Source organism: Salvelinus namaycush, chromosome 11 (genome assembly GCF_016432855.1).
Source record: "Salvelinus namaycush isolate Seneca chromosome 11, SaNama_1.0, whole genome shotgun sequence".
NCBI lineage: Eukaryota > Metazoa > Chordata > Actinopteri > Salmoniformes > Salmonidae > Salvelinus > Salvelinus namaycush.
Genome location: NC_052317.1, coordinates 20,266,233 through 20,288,277, shown reverse-complemented (window position 1 = coordinate 20,288,277; position 22,045 = coordinate 20,266,233). Strand labels below are relative to the sequence as shown.

At 44.2% G+C, this 22,045-nt stretch overlaps 1 protein-coding gene across 1 annotated transcript in view; it reads right to left on the bottom strand.

Annotated features, from left to right (window-relative positions):
- The window catches only part of LOC120055273 (contactin-associated protein-like 2), a 63,425-nt gene that overhangs the window by 3,349 nt on the left and 38,031 nt on the right, over positions 1 to 22,045 (bottom strand). The window contains exons 9-23 of the mRNA XM_039003158.1: positions 19,540 to 19,689; positions 17,568 to 17,730; positions 15,171 to 15,277; positions 14,808 to 14,927; positions 14,451 to 14,566; positions 14,028 to 14,112; positions 7,872 to 8,028; positions 7,540 to 7,667; positions 7,234 to 7,404; positions 4,815 to 5,033; positions 4,226 to 4,462; positions 3,806 to 4,036; positions 3,268 to 3,401; positions 2,441 to 2,534; positions 154 to 384 (exon numbers count right to left, since the gene is read on the bottom strand). Of these exons, the coding sequence (XP_038859086.1) occupies positions 154 to 384; positions 2,441 to 2,534; positions 3,268 to 3,401; positions 3,806 to 4,036; positions 4,226 to 4,462; positions 4,815 to 5,033; positions 7,234 to 7,404; positions 7,540 to 7,667; positions 7,872 to 8,028; positions 14,028 to 14,112; positions 14,451 to 14,566; positions 14,808 to 14,927; positions 15,171 to 15,277; positions 17,568 to 17,730; positions 19,540 to 19,689 (2,343 nt within the window). The remainder of the gene's footprint in view (positions 1 to 153; positions 385 to 2,440; positions 2,535 to 3,267; positions 3,402 to 3,805; positions 4,037 to 4,225; positions 4,463 to 4,814; positions 5,034 to 7,233; positions 7,405 to 7,539; positions 7,668 to 7,871; positions 8,029 to 14,027; positions 14,113 to 14,450; positions 14,567 to 14,807; positions 14,928 to 15,170; positions 15,278 to 17,567; positions 17,731 to 19,539; positions 19,690 to 22,045) is intronic.

Genomic DNA, 22,045 nt, shown 5'->3' with positions numbered 1-22,045 from the left:
ACAGTGCTTACCGTAAAAATGCAGTATTCAAGATGATGGAACAAGATGTAAAACCACAAGAATATAATCAAATCCCATGACACTGTATGAATAAATGGTTCCATTGGCTGGACAATCAAAGGAGATAGATAGATACACAATGATTTACTGTACCTGAGTCCATGTGCCAGGGATCGTTGGCAGCAGCCATTGGTGAGATCGTGAGAGGAGACGCTCCACAGTTTGACTCCACTAGAATGCCCTGGGTGGTCACCGGGGCGACGATGCCAGACCTCAGTGCTGCCTTCAGAGGGGCGATGTTGTTGAAATGAACTCTGGACAGACAGCCCACAAACCCTGGAGTGTTGTACTTCTCTATGATGACTGGGTCAATCTGGCCAGTTTCTGATCAAAACCAAGACAAAATCATTTAAAACATAACAGCAGTTCTGGATTAGATAGTTCTTCCTTATGGTATCCCTGTCAACCTATGTGAAATGTATAGACCTTGAGTGTATCAGTGCACAGTAGAGTTTTATCATCTTCTGCTTGTGTGGAGCTGCTGGCTGATGCTATCTGACCACTTAATACTGGTCTACCACCACGATGCACTACTACTCAGCACACTGTAATACTGTAAGCCTCCCCAGTTTGATTTATGTTCACTGGAATCTAGCCTCTGGTTGGTGATCCTGTATTCCCAATCCCTAGTCTCCCCCTACATTAGACAGGCAGCTACTGTACAAGCTCCTACTGCAGATATATACTCCCAATAGACCAGGGAAAATAAAGTATCCAATTCTACTGCAATACAATATTCTCCAAAGGCGGCTAAAGAAGAGTAATTTCACAATTTTAAGGTTACATGTAAGAAGGATGTTTCATATGCCACCGGGTAAAAAAAAATACAAAACACACCCTGTTTGGAACATTAGCCATGCATTGTGCCATTCATGATCTTTACTTTTGAGAACACATCCCAATATCTACAGGAAGAAAATTCACCATCTTAAACCAATGATAAAACTACAGTGGCAAGGTTTGTTAAAAGCAACATAGGCCTACCCTACAGTATATCCTGTATAGGAAATGCCAATCTAAAACAAATCTTGCAACAACAAATCACAAGGTCAAGGTTTACAATAAGTTTCCCCAATACCTATGTATTTAGTGTAGTTACAGTTATGTTGTAATCCAAAACACTATATCACCTCAAGTTAGTCAAATACAGAAGAGTAGTACCTGTTTGCCCTGTTGTCCTCCCTGAATGTAGTGATGCTTGCTCTGCCTCCACCTTGCAGACCTTCTATCCAGAGCTACCACTGGCAGCTGTACACCTGTCTATGATCATGTCCATCACTCTGTCCGTCCCTCTGTCCGTCCCTCTGTCCGTCACTCTGTCTGTCAGTCAGTCACCAGGTCCATTTACCTCTGCATCTGCCTCGCTGCCAGCTAGTAGTTGATTTGTCTTCCTGCCAATACATCTATCAATCTCTCTGTCTGTTTTCCTGTGTGTATACCTGTCTGTCAGCCTGTCTATGTACCTGTCAGGGTGTCTATGTGCCTGCAGCCTTGGTTAGCCAACGAGCTCTGAATATGAATGCACCCCGAGTGATTCAGTCCACCTCCTTTCCCTACCTTCCCCACAGCCAGACCAGAGAAAACATTGGAGAAAATATGATGTCATGGATCAGTGAGCTAATACATTCACCGCGTGGCTCAGAGAAAACCTGGATGTGCGTATAGGAGTGCAAGATGGGGGATCAGGATCGGGCCTCTGTGCTCCCTCCCTCCCTGAGGATGATGTCATAGATCGGTGGGTCTGTTGTTAATATATTCACAGAGTGCAGCAGCAAAGCACTCTGGGGAGTCGTAAGGCTTTACCAGCCAGGCAGAATGGGGCACTCTACTGTTCTCAGAACAGGACCAGTGTACTGGTGTCTGACTCCTGCTGACACAGTACTGCTCCCTCCCACCACGCCACATCACATTATTTGAGTTCCTATTCCATCCCTCGTCTGGTTACAGAATACTGTTGTGTTGTGTGCTGCAGTGGTGTGGTTCCTGATGGTCCTATGATACAGGCGTTTTATCCTGCGTTTTTCTGAGTGGTGTGGGGAGGTGTACTACATCAGTCAGATTAAGACCTAGACAATATGGCCACTAAATACATGTACATGTCTTCGTATCAACACATGATTTTCTGTCAAGGCAACATCACCTTTACCATCTATATTGATACCCTCATTCCATATATTAATACACCTGGACTAAACCAGAACTCATCACTTTTTAGCCACGGATGGGCAACACAAATTATGGTTCTGTTTTTTATCAGAACACACAGAACCAAAGTCCTAAAATTACTTAGGGGGTGAATTCTAAGAGATCTGTACACATACCTCTGATGGCATTTATTATATTTGCACTCCAGTAATACATGGAATATATCTGCACTTACCAAAGACTTTCCCCAGGAATATGGTCTTGACCAGGTTGAACTGAGTGTCAGAGTCATCAGGCAGAGTGTAGCTGACTGGGGGGTAATGATCCAACTGGAAAATAATACCATATGGTCATGAATCATGATGTATTACAGTCAGTTATAAACCCAGTTCAGCTGTACTGTATTGTTATTACTGCCCCCTAGTGGTAGATTTTAGAGAGTATCTTTCTGAAAATCCGAGCTGATGCCAGTGTACAGTATCATTCATTGGCCAAATAAGATACACAAAGAAAAAAACTGTGCTAATAGCACAATGCACTAAAAACCATCTCCACAGACAAGGTGGGTCAGGTGTGTCAACAGCCTAATGCAGTCTGAGAGGACAGCACACTCTCAGAGTGGTGTCCTCCCCTCCTGAGAGCACTAGAGTCCTACCTTTCAACTCCTTAATGAAGTGCTTTATCTATGTAGCTATCAATCAGCCTAATGTAGTCAGAGGACAGGGAAAGGTTGTATTTTGTTGTATTTCATGACGTCAGCAAATCTCCCACTGAGAGCAGTGCCCTCCCTGGGACAAGTAGAACATTAAAGTCCAACCTTTCAACTGCTTGATGAAAATTGTTCTTTAAATAAAGCTACATCATTGGTATGATTTTTACCTGCGGCCTAACGTAGTCTGAAAGGAAATAAAACATATTTTTTTGAATTTCATGACTTCAGCAAATCCCACTGTGTGTTAGATCACCCTTTATGACAGGGGAACACTAGGGTCATACTGGACCTGCAGCTGAAAAGTGCTATATAGAGACATAAAACCACATTACTGTTCTCATTATTATTACCTGCAGCCGTATGTTCTTCTCCAGCCTGGAGATGTTGATGTGGTGAGGCTGCCCGTTGGCCATGTTGCGCTGGTCCAGGTCGATGGTGAACGGCTCCCTCAGGCCTCCCAGGCTGTAGCGGATCTGAAGTGTTCCTGACAGAGGCAGATGGAATGGACAGTCAGTCCTAATGTTCCATCACCATCGTAATTCATATGGTTGTCAGTCCATATTCTGATAGGCTTAGTAACATGGTAAGAGTATCAAACTCAAGTGGAAATTGTATTTTAAATGACGCTTTACATTGCCAAATACTAAATTGACTATCACTCTCTCTTTCTGCTTTTTCAGTGAAATATGTATGTGCCTGGGACCATGCCCAACCTGTGTGTTGCACTATATAATTAGCTATTGAGCTAATTTACAGTACATTCTGTGGTTCTTTGCTGACCGAGCCATTAACTTCACCCTCCAAGCGTTTCAAACCCTATAAACGGACGGCCAGGGTTGCTCTCTTGTTCTTTCAAGCATTTCAAATCCTTTGAGCAGTTTCTCTCACCATTGTGTCTGAGCACCACAGCCAGGTAGTCCTGGGTCCTGGAGCTGATGTAGACCAGGATGCTGGGGGCGTTGGAGGTGCTGAAGCTGAACACCAGCTCCTCCTGGGTCAGGTTGCCCTCTGTGGGTAGCAAGGGAGACAGGCTCTTCACATCCCTGATGGCTGGAAGGCCCCTCTTGGGAAGGAAGTCGTAACGAACGAGTGTTCCACTCTCAAAGTAGCCGCCCACATCTGATACACACAGGAGACATTTGGCAGCAAAACAAAACATCAGCATAAGTTTGAGAGATTGATAAGCGAATCGATATTAGCCTCCCTAAAGCACCGTGTAAAGTTATAGTTGAACCACAGTGTAAAGTTGAAAAAAAAAATACCCGGACATATTCAGAGTTACTATTCTCTCACATGACTGTATTTTACCTTCAGTGCAGAAGGGCCCATCATAGGCAGTCAAGGTGCAGTCGCATGAGTAACCGTTGTATTTCTCCATGCACTTGCCACCGTTTCTGCAGTGCTGCCCATAGCTGGTGCAGTGGCCAGAGCAGCCAGGCTTAACCCCTGGGGTGACCTTCGCCCTCTCTTCCAGGTCAAGGGTCACACCGTTCATCTTCAGGGCACGGATACATCCTAGGAACCCCCTCTGGCCACCTGATGCACCTGAATGATAACGTTTATGACAAGAAGTTGTATTAGGTATTTTGGTTTACAACAACTTATGTTACAAAGTACACTTCTGGTAAAAAAACAAAAAACAAACAAACAGGTAAACTCATCCTAAACTCAAGTTTTTTTTTAGTTGTTGAAGTTGTTGAATTGACATCCTTATACCTTTTGACATTGTTGTTGTGTGCAATGTGAATACTGCGTGGGCCTGTATCCAACAGTGCAGCCTGTATAAGTCGGGTCATAACACCATGAGCTGAGCAGCAGTAGTCTAACCCACATAGACATATAAACCCGGATCATCATTACGCTATGTGGTGGGAGGCAGGTAGGCAGGATATCTTACCCACGTAGAGCTGGCTGTATAGCTCCAGGCGGGTGTGACCCTGTGGGGGTGCAGGGCGAACCTCCTTGTAGTGCCCATCCAGCTGCAGCACAGCTTCCTTCACATTGCGCTCAGCCACCACCCTGTGCCACTGGTCATCATTAAGAGGAGTGGACGACCTCACACTCAGCTCCACCAGACCGTTGCCCACATCAAAAGAGAAGGACACAACCGTGGCAGCTGGGCAGGAGGGGAGAAAGGGCAAGGAGTTAGATAAGGTTTTGGGTGCTGCCAAACATGCTTTGGATCGTCAGAAGTGGAGAGGTCTTGTTTCTGCCTTATGAGCAGGTGGGCACAAAGAGGATAAGTAAGTAAGAGTCTAAGTAAGTAATTTTTGGTGAGAAACAACTGAATTAAGAGGTGGAAATGTGTCAAGGAGGTAGTTTTTGAAACAAGGATTAGGCTTGTGCTATACAGGAGATTTGAAAGACCTTGGTCTGTTTCGGAGTGGTTGAAAAGCTAACAAGCATTTTTACCGAAATGGAAAGTTTGCTTACATACAGTGTTGACTTTTCCCATGAATGCGAAGGAAACTGTTATATAATTTCCTTTGCTGTTGAAATCATGATGATTTGAAATATTCTTGTTGAAATCATGATGACTTCAAAATAAAAATGAAATGACACTATGTATAATTCACAGCTCTGAAAAACTGATCACTTTCTAGATGTGTATTTGACAAGTACCTATCAGCTAACACTTAAAAATGCGTAACGCAGACAAATACTTCAGGGAGCAGTGAGAGATAGCTCTCCCTTTCACAACGACACAGTTCTCTCATTTCCCCCCTCTATCATCATTTACTTTATTGAAACCCTGTTGACAGGTATCATCATACCCCCTGTTGGGTCCAATTCTACAGAGACGTACGTTACATACTGACAACTAGTCTAATCACCCAACACCCTGTCCGATTGCTTAATCCACATAAATCACAGACTCCAGGCTGCCATCGAGTAATGAGATTTCACAGCGATTGTGATTGAGCTCTTTTCCACTTACCAGGGGTCTCACCCTGGACCACATTGGGAGAATCATTATTTGATTTTATTTCCCAACCGACTCAATAGATCTATAATAAAGGGAGCTGTCTGACTGCATTTGTTCTCCATTCAGAGCATGTACTGAAGCTGTGGAGATGACATGGGGGAGCCTTGTCAATCACAGATCCACCTGTTCAGAGCAGATGCTTGGCCTGCAGGACTGTCAGATAACATTCTGAAGCTCAGAGGAATTTTGGAGTGGAGCCAAGTCTCATTAAAACAACTGCCAGTGCCAAGCTCTAAAGAGAAATTCTAATGTGTACCAGTACTCAAGAGTGTTTAAAACTGTTTAAAATACAAAAGCTCACCAGAGGCTTAGTAAATCCATTTCCCTTGGCAGACTAATACTATACCTTGTGAATATTAAAATGGGGGGAAAATATTAAATATGAAATGTTTTTTTTACAGAATATTGTCTGTCTCTGTCTCCAAAGAAGAGACCGTGTTTCTTCAGAGCAACTGAATCACTAATAATACTGCTCAAATATTGTCAACGCATTGCACCAAAAGATGGCGTCAGTAAAGCTTCAAACCTGCCAGAGAAAAAGGGTCAGAAACAATAACAATGGGTTCTGAGGCGACGGAAGGAGCTCAAAGATATTTCTGACCATTGATCTTTCCCAGCGGAAGGAAACTGCTCTCCCACTAGCTCACAAATCATGCTTAAATGTCACTGGAAACCAATTTCATCTAACAATACCATTTCCAAACAGGGTTCCCACTGTGCTGGTGAACTTTAAGTTAATACTGACTTCCAGCCATTTCTAAGTGGAGATTTCTAAAGCACTGAAGTTGAATATAAGCTGAGAGAAGTATGGACTGCGATCGATGAGATGGATGGCAGCCTTTATGGAGAGCCCTAGAGGTACCTTGGGAGGTTTCACCTTCACAATGTTCTCAGACTGAGACTCTACAGTACACACACACTTGTCCCCCAAAATTCAATTTACCATCTTGTTACAGTCCCCAAGAGTTGACTGAGGAGCTGTACTAAGAACTGAATGGTAGCTCACAGGGAACATGGCAGGTGACAATTGCTTAGTGGCTGGGGGTTTGTTTTTAGTAGGAACACGAGATTCTTGTTTTGTGGCCACAAGACAGACAAGATCCTTTTTATATAGTGGAAAGTCAAAGTCGATATCTACTGTGAATAAGCCTTACCAACACTGTCCAAAACCACTGAATTTATACTGCATCTATACATTATATATTGTAATGGGATAATTTTTTGCAGATGTGGACCCAGAGCTTTGATATGGAACTGCACAGACACACATCCATAATATAAGTCTGCAGGTAGTGTATATCGACCTGTTACTGAGTAGTGGTATACTCACCTTTTAGTTCCAGGCGGATGAAGTCAGCGTTGCCAAGGTTCTCCAGAAAGACGCCATAAGAGGAGGAAGTCTTGAAATAGAAAGAGATGTCAGCACTGGTCTCTCCTTGGAAGGTAGGGAAGTGCAGGTATGATGCAGGCGTGTTGAAGGATGCTGCGTTCCAGTAGTTACCTGGGAAACAGACAGGAAACATGAATCACTCAGTGTGTTGCCTATCCACATCACTGATTGTGCATTCTAGTCATACAAAGCAGAGAATAATGGCCCAAAATACTACCATAGGTGTGTAAATTATAACAAACTCACCATCTCCTTGACAACGCAGTGGACCCACAGTCAATTTAGCCTCAGAGCCAGCACGATTAGTGTCACCAACCACCACCTGACTCACAGGCAAATGGTCTTTATACACCAGAAGACCAGCGTCCTCTCTCCTAAATAAAAAATAAATCAAATATGTGAGGTACAGAGGAATATTTTCACTACAAAAGGCACAACAGTAAGATTGTAACATTTGCTTTGTGCTACAATGTATTACGTCTTGATTCATTTCATGGATGACATTTCAGGATAACTAGATTATAAAACTACGTTTTAATACGGTAACATCGAATCTATGGTCTTGTTCAGTCACTCACCACCGTGTTTGATCAGCGTCACAGTTGCAGTAGTACTTGGGGTCGGTGCAGTTCCTCTCGATTCCACAGGCACACTTCTGGATCCCTGGGCCTGAACCACCCCAGTAAAAATGCTTCTCATTGGCCCTGCCAACCCACCATGTAAATGGAGATCCCTCTGCAAAATAACAACAACATGAATCAGCACAGAACATACCAAAACAACAACATACTCAATACATAAGCATCATGCTACAATATTTGTGTATATCTACAGTAAACAAATGACCATAGATAGTCTAAGCAGTTTTTTTAAATGTACTCTTCTCTACTGGTACACAGACAATAACATGCTACCTTTGTTGATGTCAAACTCGCATGGCAAATAGCCTTGAAACTGAGATGAAGAGGCTATTGATGCATATTGATGAATACGTCAGAGGTCATATACTGCTTATGTTATGTGCAGTCCTATGTTTAGATCCTTAGACAAGTGTAACCAGCTGATCCATTTTCCTTCACTCTATTTGACAATTTACTTTTTTATTGATTGAGACAAGCTATGTGGTCTATTAATCAGCTATTCATCCTGTTCCACCCCCACACCAACAGCAGCACAGACCGATAGTGTTATTCAGCACTCCAGGTAATCAAAAATGACTTGCTCTAAGGAACGGGAAAATAACTGGTGTGAGGAATCACATCAAGTGGAAATGTCTGTTTGTATAGATGGACAAACAAGATCATTTATCAAGACAAACACTCCCCAGGGCATTTGTTCTTGTTCAACAACTCCACCATGCTTGTGTAGTCATACGGACTACTGTGGGATCTCTGAACAACTCTTGTGTATTGCTGTTTACAATGTGAATTATGCTTTTGAATTTCAAGTAGTCAAACAACAGGCATGCTTAACAATAAGCAGTGGGAAAAAACAATGTTTACACAACGGTAATTTGGGAAAGACAAGAAAATATAATTTAATTTGCCATTTTCCATCTTGTCATTGTTACTTATCAGCAGCACCTGGCTGAATTTGCCCTCCAGTGAATGACAAATAATAATTTTATGAAAAATAATAATTGGCTGGTAGTACATTATTGAAGGGGTCCGGTATCAAGCCACTGACAGTGAAATATTAACGCAACGTTTGCATCAATGGGGAAATAATAGTGGAAGGACAATGGGACTGCTGTTTCTAGCCACAGGGGTGGTCTGTTCATCACATGCCTCAGAAATCGGCTAAAATGTTTCAGTAAAAGCCAAGGGGACACAGAGTGAGGCGGTGAGGCTCTAGGGAGAGAACAAAGGCTGTTACACAGGCTGTTCCCCTGCAAGGTACCCATGTTCCACACTGGTCCACATGCAGGGCAGGGGGGGTGAAGAGAGGGAGATGGAGAGAGACAGAGAGAGGGGGGTGGATGGAGAGAGGAGGGTGGATAGAGAGATTGAGGGGAGCGGTATGGACCATTGTGGGGTTGTGGGTATTCCCTGGTTATAGAGTAATCAATAATTCAGGTTCTTTATGGTGATGAGAAGGGAAACAGGCTAAGGGGAGAGAGACAAACCAGCAGCGGTGATACTGGGAGGTAAAGTAAGCTTCTATTCCTCAATACTGGATGAATGGGCACCACTGGGGACAACACAATAAGACTACCAAATGAGGGAGAGGTACTACCACCGACCAGCAGCTCTGACCAGGAATTTCTGACTCCTCGTCTCTTTCAGCTCACTGATCCTGCCAACCAACACGCTCCCTTTCACCATGCTAAACGGCTGTCGAGCAGCAAGGTGTACAGAGCTCACCAGAACACTAATAATGTGTGGGTTTTATCTGTCAACGTCTCCAGTCAGTCAGGCCCCTGTCTCAGATCCTAACACATCCAAAGGACATGATGAAAGCTTGTTATGCTGCACATATACACCAAGTGATGCACAAATCAGTGTCTACTCTAGAGGCTGGGAGCTGGGGCTACCCTGCTGCTAACAAAACCTCAGGCTCAGAACTCTATGGACCCTCAGGGGGAACGGGCTGTTGCTTGATAACGCCAGATGAGATAAAAATCAAACAAGGTCAAAAATAAAACACTACATTGTTGGAAGAAACTGGCAAGCTTTTAGGTTCTGTGGCTGTCATGGAATTTCAGTTTTAATATTCCCTACGGTTGGCTTAAGGGAATAAACCAGTTCCATTTATCACAGGTAGTATTCCTCAGAGCCACTGCAATAAACGCTTGGCTCAATTCTATGAGTAATGACAAGGGATGACAACTGCTGTGTCGCTGTCTAATGTACGCCAGCTTGTCGCTGTCTAATGTACGCCAGCTTGTCGCTGTCTAATGTACGACAGAGACAAGCTGTCTAATGTACGTCAGCTTGTCGCTGTCTAATGTACGACAGAGACAAGCTGTCTAATGTACGACAGAGACAATGTCACGTTCCTGACCGGTTTTCTGTTATTTTGTATGTGTTTGACGGTCAGGGCGTGAGTTTGGGTGGGTAGTCTATGTTATGTGTTTCTATGTTGGTTATAGGGTGACCTGATATGGCTCTCAATTAGAGGCAGGTGGTTTTCATTTCCTCTAATTGAGAGCCATATTAAGGTAGGTGTTTTCACATTGATTGTTGTGGGTGGTTGTCTCCTGTGTCAGTGTCTGTGTATGTTACGCCACACGGGACTGTTTTCGGTTTTGTTTGTTCGTTCGTTTTATGTAGTCATTTTTCCTGTTCATGCGTTCTTCGTGTTTCATGTAAGTTCGTCGTCCAGGTCTGTCTACATCGTTTTATTGTTTTGTAATTATTCAAGTGTTCGTCGTGTTTTCTGTTTTGTTTATTAAATATCATGTCTTATCACAACGCTGCGTCTTGGTTCAATCCATGCTCCTCCTCTTCGGATGAAGAGGAAGAGGAAAGCCGTTACAGAACCACCCACCGAACCAGAACCAAGCAGCGTGAGTTCGAGCAGTGGCCTAGGAAACAGGAATCCTGGACATGGGAAGAAGTATTGGAGGGAAAAGGACACTGGGCTCATATTGGGGAATATCGCCGCGCTCGTGAGGAGATGGAAGCAGCGAGAGCCCAGGAGCGGTGGTATGAGGAGGCAGCAAGGAGACGTGGCTGGAAGCCGGAGAATCAAGCTCAAGACCGGAGTTATGAAGGTACGCGGCTAGCACGGAAGCCCATGAAGAAACCCCAAAAATTTCTTGGGGGGGGGCTAAGAGGTAGTGGGCCAAGGGCAGGTAGGAGACCTGCGCCCACTTCTCAGGCTAACCGTGGAGAGCGGGAGTACGGGCAGACACCGTGTTACGCAGTAGAGCGCACGGTGTCTCCTGTACGTGTGCATAGCCCGGTGCGGGTTATTCCACCTCCCCGCACTGGTAGGGCTAGATTGAGCGTTGAGCCGGATGTCATGAAGCCGGCCCTACATATCTGGCCACCAGTACGTCTCCTCGGGCCGGCTTACATGGCACCAGCCTTACGCATGGTGTCCCCGGTTCGCCTACATAGCCCGGTGCGGGTTATTCCACCTCCCCGCACTGGTCGGGCGACGGGGAGCATTCAGCCAGGTAAGGTTGGGCAGGCTCAATGCTCAAGGGAGCCAGTACGCCTGCACGGTCCGGTATTTCCGGCGCCACCTCCCCGCCCCAGCCCAGTACCACCAGTGCCTACACCACGCACCAGGCTTCCTGTGCGTCTCCAGAGCCCTGTTCCTCCTCCACGCACTCTCCCTATGGTGCGTGTCTCCAGCCCAGTGCCTCCAGTTCCGGCACCACGCACTAAGCCACCTGTGCGTCTCCAGAGCCCTGTACGCACTGTTCCTTCTCCCCGCACTCGCCCTGAGGTGCGTGCCCTTAGCCCGGTACCACCAGTGCCGGTACCACGCACCAGGCCTATAGTGCGCTTCGAGAGGTCAGTGTGCCCTGTCCCTGCTCCCCGCACTAGCCTGAAGGTGCGTGTCCTTAGCCCGGTGCCTCCAGTTCCGGCACCACGCACCAGGCCTACAGTGCGCCTCATCCGGCCAGAGCCATCCGTCTCCCCAGCGCCATCTGAGCCATCCGTCTCCCCAGCGCCATCTGAGCCATCCGTCTCCCCAGCGCCATCTGAGCCATCCGTCTCCCCAGCGCCATCTGAGCCATCCGTCTCCCCAGCGCCATCTGAGCCATCCGTCTCCCCAGCGCCATCTGAGCCATCCGTCTCCCCAGCGCTATCTGAGCCATCCGTCTGCCCAGTGCCGTCTGAGCCATCCGTCTGTCCCGTGCCGTCTGAGCCATCCGTCTGTCCCGAGCCATTAGAGCCGCCCGTCTGTCCCGAGCCGTCAGAGCCGTTAGTCAGTCAGGAGCCGCTAGAGCCGTTCGTCAGTCAGGATCTGCCAGAGCCGCCAACCAGACAGGATCTGCCAGAGCCGCCAACCAGACAGGATCTGCCAGAGCCGCCAACCAGACAGGATCTGCCAGAGCCGCCAACCAGACAGGATCTGCCAGAGCCGCCAACCAGACAGGATCTGCCAGAGCCGCCAACCAGACAGGATCTGCCAGAGCCGCCAACCAGACAGGATCTGCCAGAGCCGCCAACCAGACAGGATCTGCCAGAGCCGCCAACCAGCCATGAGCGTCCAGAGCCGTCAGCCAGCCATGAGCGTCCAGAGCCGTCAGCCAGCCATGAGCGTCCAGAGCCGTCAGCCAGCCATGAGCGTCCAGAGCCGTCAGCCAGCCATGAGCGTCCAGAGCCGTCAGCCAGCCATGAGCGTCCAGAGCCGTCAGCCAGCCATGAGCGTCCAGAGCCGTCAGCCAGCCATGAGCGTCCAGAGCCGTCAGCCAGCCATGAGCGTCCAGAGCCGTCAGCTAGCCATGAGCGTCCAGAACCGTCAGCCAGTCATGAGCTGCCCCTCAGCCCAGAGCGGTCATTTATCCAGAACTGCCCCTCAGTCCAGAGCTGTCTCTCTGTCCGGAGCTGCCCTTCAGTCCGGAGTTGCCCCTCTATCCTGACCTACCTCTCTATCCTGACCTACCTCTCTGTCCTGAGCTATATCTCTGTCCTGAGCTACCTTATCCCGGGGCTGCCCCTTGTCCCGGTGCTGCCCCTTATCTTAAAGTTACCAGTTAAATTAAGTGGGTGTAATATGAGGGTGGTCATTCTAAGGGGGAGACGTAAGCTGGGATTGACTATGGTGGGGTGGGGACCTCGCCCAGAGCCTGAGCCACCACCGTGGTCAGACGCCCACCCAGACCCTCCCCTAGACTTTTGGTGGTGCGTTCGGAGTACGCACCTTGAGGGGGGGGTTATGTCACGTTCCTGACCGGTTTTCTGTTATTTTGTATGTGTTTGACGGTCAGGGCGTGAGTTTGGGTGGGTAGTCTATGTTATGTGTTTCTATGTTGGTTATAGGGTGACCTGATATGGCTCTCAATTAGAGGCAGGTGGTTTTCATTTCCTCTAATTGAGAGCCATATTAAGGTAGGTGTTTTCACATTGATTGTTGTGGGTGGTTGTCTCCTGTGTCAGTGTCTGTGTATGTTACGCCACACGGGACTGTTTTCGGTTTTGTTTGTTCGTTCGTTTTATGTAGTCATTTTTCCTGTTCATGCGTTCTTCGTGTTTCATGTAAGTTCGTCGTCCAGGTCTGTCTACATCGTTTTATTGTTTTGTAATTATTCAAGTGTTCGTCGTGTTTTCTGTTTTGTTTATTAAATATCATGTCTTATCACAACGCTGCGTCTTGGTTCAATCCATGCTCCTCCTCTTCTGATGAAGAGGAAGAGGAAAGCCGTTACAGACAAGCTGTCTAATGTACGTCAGCTTGTCGCTGTCTAATGTACGTCAGCTTGTCGTTGTCTAATGTACGTCAGCTTGTCGCTGTCTAATGTACGTCAGCTTGCCTTCACATCTCGTGAAACACTTGCCAAATCAAATAGATAAGAGTATTCTTCACGTGTAGCCATAATGCTAATAAGAATCGGCTAAACAATCTAGCAACACCTAAATGGACATTCATCAATAACAAACACTGGGAAGGGGAAAGAGAAGATAACATATTATTGCCATTTTCTCTCTCCAGATGCCTAAATTGCTGTGTCTTTGTTGGAAAGGATACTACAGTATTGTCCAATAGAAACAGATCCTTAAAATATTCTCAGATGTACACAACAATTAACATACAAACACCAATGTTCTCTTTACCTGGCGTATTGAGCAGTCGAGATATTCGGCAGGCGTAGGCAACATGCTGTTCACAGTACTCCGCACTTCCCGTGATGGCTGTCACCTGTCGTAGGGAGATTAAAAAAATAGGGTTTAAGCAATGCAGAATGCATAACATTTAGTAATAATGTGAGTGAAAATACAGTGAGAACATCTTTAATAAACAACGTAGCTAGCTAGTGTCTTCGGCTGTAACATCAAAATACATAGAAAATACACATAGGGCTGGTTTCTCTAGACTGAAAATATAGAGTTTCTCCATTGAGTATTGTTTTTTTGTACGAAACTAGGCTTCATCCTGGTCCATTAAACCCACTGATAAAATACAGATTTCTTTCCCATTGAGATGGTTCCTTCATGAATGATTCAATGGGTGAAGATGTCATAAGGTCATAAGGTTACCTGCTCTGTGGACATGTTGTAATTGAGCTGCAGCACAGCCTTCCCCTCCAGGTCTGAGCCAGTCACTGAAGTCTGGGGAGACAGGTTGTTTCTCACTGTCGTCCACACCTTGTCCTCTGCAACACACACAGTCAACAACACCATCAACAAACCAGTACAATATTTACAGGTGAATAATTAAATGTGGGTCAGAGCCATCCCTGCAGTCAAAACTGGTTGCAATGATACCAGATTTGGTTGTAATCTGGTTATAATGATGTCATTTTAATATGATTGGCCCGCTGGGATGGGACAAAATCAGACGCAGAGATGGTTAGGTTGATTTTCATCTTGAGTCTTATTGAGAGGTACTCTTACCAGTCATGTTGCAGTTGACTTTGAATGGGCCAACAGGACCACTCCCATCAGGGTCGATCCAGTACGTGCCAGATGTTTTACCAAGGTGTTTGTATTCCTCACAGGACTGTTCATACACGGCTGGAGAGGAGGAATACATACGCGAGAGAGGAAACCACATCTATTATGAAGCTGACATTGCAGTAGAATGACTTATTCATCATTACAAATCCAGGTGTTTCCCCATTTGTAAGGGAGGTGAATGATGTGCAAAAATGTGACTGACGTTTCAGATGGGTCCCTGAGGGTATGAATAATGACAGACCATAGATGAAGATGTCTTGATAGGCTAAGGAGGAGGAGGAGGAAGGGGAGGATACCTACAGGTATGGCATGTAGCCCCGGTGTATCCTGTCCCGTTACAGGAGCAGCTGAAACTATCCCAGGTCTGAGAGCAGCGGCCTCTATGTTCACAGTGGTTAGGGACACATCTGTGTGGGGGGGGGAGATCATTCTCACATGAAGAAGAAGCAGACGTGACCTCTAATTTAACTACTTTGACCTTTGTGAAACTACAGATGTGTCAGAAGAGAATAGATAGGACAACATAGGAAGAACTTTCATAGAGTGCATATTTCAAATATAATTTATGCTAAAAAACAAATTAATTGGAAATGAATCAGAATTAGTTAGGTAACATAGATAAACAAGATGTTTTATTTATATAATATGCTTATGTGAGATACTTGTCATTAGGATGTCTCCTTTTGGACTATAGGGTTGGCAGTTGCAGTTATCCCTTCTCAGCTAGGGCTCAGTCACTTGGGGCCCAGAGAGGGGAGAGGTCAGGCTTGTCTTTTATATGTCTGGTAATATGCAGGAATATCAGAAAGGGAGAAGTCAGGTTTGAACATTGTCTTCATATGTGAATGTATCTGTTAAACCATGTGAAGGGCTCCACAATGTCTGTACGCCAGTCACTCCCTCCTTTTCTCGTTGGGGGGAGGAGTATGGCAGTGTCTGGAACCATTGTATTACCCCTCTGATGTTGCACTAATCTTGAGATAGTATATGACCTAGAAGTCACTCCCCTCAGTGAGCTTGTCCAGGAGTGGGGAGAAGAGGGGGTGTATTTGAGATGGGAGTATCTAAAGTTGACAATTGATATATGCCATTGGATGAGGTAATGTTTTGGTACTATGAAGTACCAAGAACAAGATTAGAACCTCGTCTTAGAGACCAAACTGAACGATCATTTATAGCTAATGCTATCTGGCTATGGGATACTCCTCTCTCAAGTAAAAGGCCCTTTGTGAAGTTCCTGAGATCTGTGGTTCGTCATGTAAGTTGAGAGGGGTGTATCTTGGCTATAAAAGGTCTTTGTATTCTCTTATAGGCACTCTCAGAAATCATTTATAGACACTGAATTGATCTGAGAGTCAAAGGGCTATGGTGAAGCTCATATAATTAAAGATGAAGTTTAGATATAACTCTGACTTGTGTGTGGTTTGTAAACTCTCCTCATTTAGTAATACAGGAAATTACCACAACAATACATTCATTTGGTACTTCTTCAAATCAAATTCAACAAGAAGACATCTAATTGAAATACGTTGACCTTTGTGAGACAACAGAGGATGTTACCGTGCTGTCGCCGTGTCATGACAGTAATCAGTCAACACACGGTGCTGTGAGGAGGTTTGTGACCTTTGTTTCATGTATTTTTGATACCACTTCATGGTGAACGTTAGGGTGTATCACTGTACTCTCTTAGTCCATTTCCAGTTCAGGACCTCCTTAAACCTGCTGGTGTGATCAAAGGGCTGTGGAAACATGTAGTTCCCTTTGAAGTTAGTTGAACTCCCCCTGCTAGCATAGTTTAGAATGAGGATTTCATCACCACAATCCTTTAAATTTACACAGGGCAATGATGTTGGAACGTTCCTATTTAACGGGAGAGAAAATCTGGTGTATCGGATAACCTTTGCCATAATAGATCAGTCAAATGAACTACACATCAAGAGTATTCAGCCATAAATGGATTTATCATACGTACATATTACACAAATGTCCCTAGAACAATAATATAATTTGATTTGACTAAGGACGTTAAGCTGAAAACAAATCTGCATGACCGTCCAGAACCTTTTTTTGCGGTCTTGAAAATGTCTTCCTCTGACATTCCAAAGGGTGTCGTTAACAATTCCAGCACAAAAGGTTGGAATAACGGGATCTACAGTTTGACTACTAATCACTAACGGAGAATTAGAAGCAGAGATAAGATTCCATTTATGAACCAGAACCATGTGTTGGAGTGAACCAACATACTGTGAGAATACTTTTTATGTGCTTATCTTGATAAGAATGTAAGCGCATGTCCAAATTCTCCAGGCGGACTGAGTAACCTTTTGCTAAAATTGCATTTCCATATCTCGGGAGAAGCAACAGAGCTTTTCCACTTCATTGTTTTGATGAGTTTTGCATTGGGGATGTGTGCCTGTTTGGCTGTGTGCTTGTGTACACAGGCATTTACCAGCAGGAGCACAGATATTGCACACTAAGACATCCACTAGCAAAGCCTTGTGTGATCCTCTGATCCCTGCCTCTCGCTGTGTGAGATGCTTTCTTGATCTTGATGGGCCACCTACCGTCTTTATGAAAAGACTGTGTAATGCATGCCCATGAGCAACCAGCCCCTCAGGTAATGTTACAGTAGGTTTTTATACGCTGCTTAGATTATCAAGCTCAATAAGATCTTTGGGGAATGGTATAGAATATTACCTGTCTATGATGGCACACATATCCAGGCTGACATTCTCAAAGGTTCCCATGTTGCCTTGCTCTACCGCCACCAGGTCAGCTAGCTGGTCGTCCACGTGGATCAGTTGCATACAGCCCTGGAAGGAGCGCTGGGCAGGGGGAGTGTTGGTACGCAGGAAGTAGCCTGCATGAGAACAAGAGGGAGAAAGAATCCAAAGTTAACCATATGATCAAGACAGAGCTTTCTGTTTGAAAAGTAAACTCTAGAGATACATTACAACTATTAAGCAACATTAATTCTGAGTGTTGTGTTTTGGTTTGAATCATTAGGGAAGAGTTTCATTCAATATTTAAGACACTGTCTTAAAAGAAACAACTTTAAAGGCTAACAAAACACAAAGAAAACAAAAAGGTAACCAATCAAATGTAACAAAGAGGATTTTCTTACAAAGCCATCAAACACACAAAAACATGTACTGTACACACAATAAATCACAAGACTGTTTGTCAGACTGAATTATAGACATGTCATCATAAATAAGTAAGTAACAAGGTTTCCTAAAAGCATTTAAAGGGTATGCTCATTGTAAGAACCTTCGTAGGTTAAATCTCAGAGCTTTTTCCTAAAACCATCTTAACTAAAGTTGCACTTGAAAACTCTTGTTATTTAACGCCTCAGACCACTAGTAGAACAGCTAAGTGTGTTGTCACTTTATACACATAAGATCTCCGCTAAACATTGAATCAAGATGTGTATCTGTCTCTCTGTGACCGCAGATAACTTCAGAACGAAGATGACTACAAATACAAAGTTGCCAATGTCTTTGCAATTGTTACAAAGAAGCAAAAGATAATACCATGCTTCAAATAAAAACAGAGATGAATGCAGTATTGAATACAGTAGGCCTATAGACTACATAGGACAATATTGAAATCATATTAAAATCAATTTCATGTTCCTTCCATTGAGTTCTATTTTGCTAACTGTAGGCTGTCAAATTTTTTCCTTAATATTTAATATGTAACAACATGTGCGCAATGATATGCCAAATCTACGATAGTTTATTATTATAGGTTAGGCAAAGCATTGGAATAAACTGTCTCAATATTTGCAGCCATATAGGCTATAATTCTAATGTGAATGTAAAATGTGAATGAAGAAAGCTGATCTGATAGCAGCACTGTTTCAATCCTATCAATATAAAAACAAGCTTGTACGAAAGTGAAAGTTCTCACTAGGAAGTGTTTTGGGAAATGCATCTGAGTTATAGTAACGATGCATTGTTAAAACACTTGTAAACCTAAATTCCATCGCTTACAAGTGTTTTAACGATGCATCGCAGGGTGAGAGACGGCAGTGGGACGGTAGGCCCCTAAATGGCAGGTAATCCAAGAAAGACGAGTAGGCGTCCACTACATTGCAACAAACTTTAGTGAACTATTAACAGAATATATTTACAAAATAATACATACAGGAGCAGTCAGCAGTGCACATCAGGATACACAACGGCAACACGTTTCGACTTCAAGAATCTTCCTCACACTGCCTGAAAGATTCCAACTAGACGTTGAAACGCGTTGCAAGTGTGCATATCTAATGTATATTGCCTTCTGCTCCTATATGTACACTTTTTAGGCTATTTATATTCAATTAGGAAGTTTTCGGCGGTCACAGAGAGACAGATAAACATCTTCATTCTATGTTTAGCAGATATTTCCTGTGTGTAAAGTGACGCGGGAGGACAAACGGTGATTTAACGATGCACTCAGCTGTTCAACAAGTGGTCTGAGGCAGGCGTTAGATTACAAGCGATTTGAAGTGCAACGTTAATAAAGACGGGTTTGGGAAACGGCTTGAGAATGTAAAGATGCTCTTATGAAGGTTCTAACGATGAATTAAGCCTTAAAATGCTTTTGAGAAATCGGGCCCAGAGCCATATACCTGTCCGGTATAGAGCTATATGATTCTGTTATAGACCATCTGTGTAAATACCTCCAAAGTAGTATTGGCCCCCTGTTCTAATCTGAATGGGAATGACCGTTCTGACCGTGGACGCCTCGTCACCATCGATGGTCAGCATGGCGCAGTTCTCCAGAGCATGGAGATAGACGTTATGCCACTGGCCGTCGTTGAGCCCCGAACCTTAACAGTGACCACAGACAGAACAATATGGCTTCATGAATCACAGTTACGGTGGGTGATAAGCAGAGAACTGCAATTACTGAAACATCAGAAAAACAACAATAAATTCTGAGAAAGACTATGATATACAGATCTGTTTGGCATTCCCTCTCTTTACTAAAATATCCTTCTTATGTTATGGCAAACACTAGATTGAGAAATGGAGACAAACAAACAACACGACCATGGACCAAGTAGCTACCGACTCGACTAAAGTGAGTTTAGAGTCACTACTAACAGAAATTTGCACTGGCAATGAGAAACTGTCTAAGCATATGAAGAAAATATCCAATGTCAAAAAAATATGAACTGACATGACTGAACTGGGCAAACGTGTGGAGGAGGCTGAAGCTGGCTTAACCCTTAAACTCACACTGTACACATCACTGACAATCTGAAATGGTCCACCCACACAGACAGTATGGTAAAAAAGGCGCAACAGCGCCTCTTCAACTTCAGGAGGCTGAAGAAATTTGTCTTGGCACCTAAAACCCTCACAAACTTTTACAGATGCACAATTGAGAGCATCCTGTCGGGCTGTCTCACCACCTGGTACAGCAACTGCACCGCCTATAACCGCAGGGCTCTCCAGAAGGTGGTGCGATCTGCCCAACGCATCCCCGGGGGCAAACTACCTGCCCTCCAGGACACCTACAGCCCCTGATGTCACAGGAAGTACAAAAAGATCATAAAGGACATCAACCACCCGAGCCACGAACAGTTCACCCCGCTAATACCCACAAGACGAGGTCAGTACAGATGCATCAAAGCTGGGACCGAGAGACTGAAAAACAGCTTCTATCTTAAGGCCATCAGACTGTTAAATAGCCATCACTAGCAGGCTTCCACCTGGCTACTCAACCCTGCACCTTAGAGGCTGCTGCCCTATATACATAGACTTGGAATCACTGGCCACTTTAATAATGAAACACTAGTCATTTCAATAAAGTTTAAGTAATGTTTACATACTGCTTTGCTCATCTCATATGTATATGCTGTATTCTATTCTACTGTATTTTAGTCAATGCCACTCTGACATTGCTTAATCTAATATTTATATATTTCTTAATTCCATTCTTTTAGATTTGTGTGTATTGTTGTGAACTGTTTTTAGGTACTACTGCACTGTTAGATACTACTGCACTGTTGGAGCTAGGAACACCCGCAATAACATATGCTAAATATGTGTATGTGACCAATAAAATTTGATTTGATTTGAATGAACTGCATAGACTAGGACAGCCTCTTAATGACAATGTACCACAGATAGGTCACTGGACTATTGAACTGTTTAGGCAACTGAAATGAAGATGGACTATTACACCCTACCACATCAAACACAAAAGAGAAAGGTATGTGTTGTTAATGCCTTCACTCACACACCTACTGAAAAGACAATCACAGTACCACTCAAGCGATCTGTCTAAATGAATAACACTTTAATGACTATTGGCTATGCAGCTTAAATGGCAACCCATTCATTGGTAGGCTATAGACATGATCTATTTCTTTAAATAACGAACTGACAAGGGAACAGAACAACATGATGATTGCTATGATCTGAAGAAAAAAAATTGGAATGTTCCCTTCACAGACAGGCTATAAAGGCCTGAGTAGATGGGATGAATTTAAATGGCCAAATATGAAAAAAGACTGGGAGAGATAAAATGTTATAGAGCCTAAGATGCTGAAATTGTAAGCACGCTGTACTTTCATTTCCGTTGCTCTCTCTCTCTCTCCCTTCCTTCCTTTTTCTTATTTAATTTTGCCCAATTAAGGCATGATAACGGAGAAACTGATATATTAATTGAAAAATACAGCACCAGTCAAAAGTTTGGACACACCTACTCATTCAAGGGTTTTTCTTTATTTGTACTATTTTCTACATTGTAGAATAATAGTGAAGACATCATAACTATTAAATAACACATATGGAATCATGTAGTAACCCAAAAAGTTTAATTTTAGATTCTTCAATGTAGCCACCCTTTGCCTTGATGACAGTTTTGCACATCTGAGGCATTCTCTCAACCAGCTTCACCTGGAATGCTTTTCCAACAGTCTTGATGGAGTTCCCACATATGCTGAGCACTTGTTGGCTGCTTTTCCTTCACTCTGCGGTCCAACTCATACCAAACCATCTCAATTGGGTTGAGGTCGGGTGATTGTGGAGGCCAGGTCATATGATGCAGCACTCCATCAAAAAGCCCTTACACCGCCTGGAGGTGTGTTTTGGGTCATTGTCCTGTTGAAAAACAAATGATAGTCCCACTAAGCGCAAACCAGATGGGATGACGTATCGTTGCAGAATGCTGTG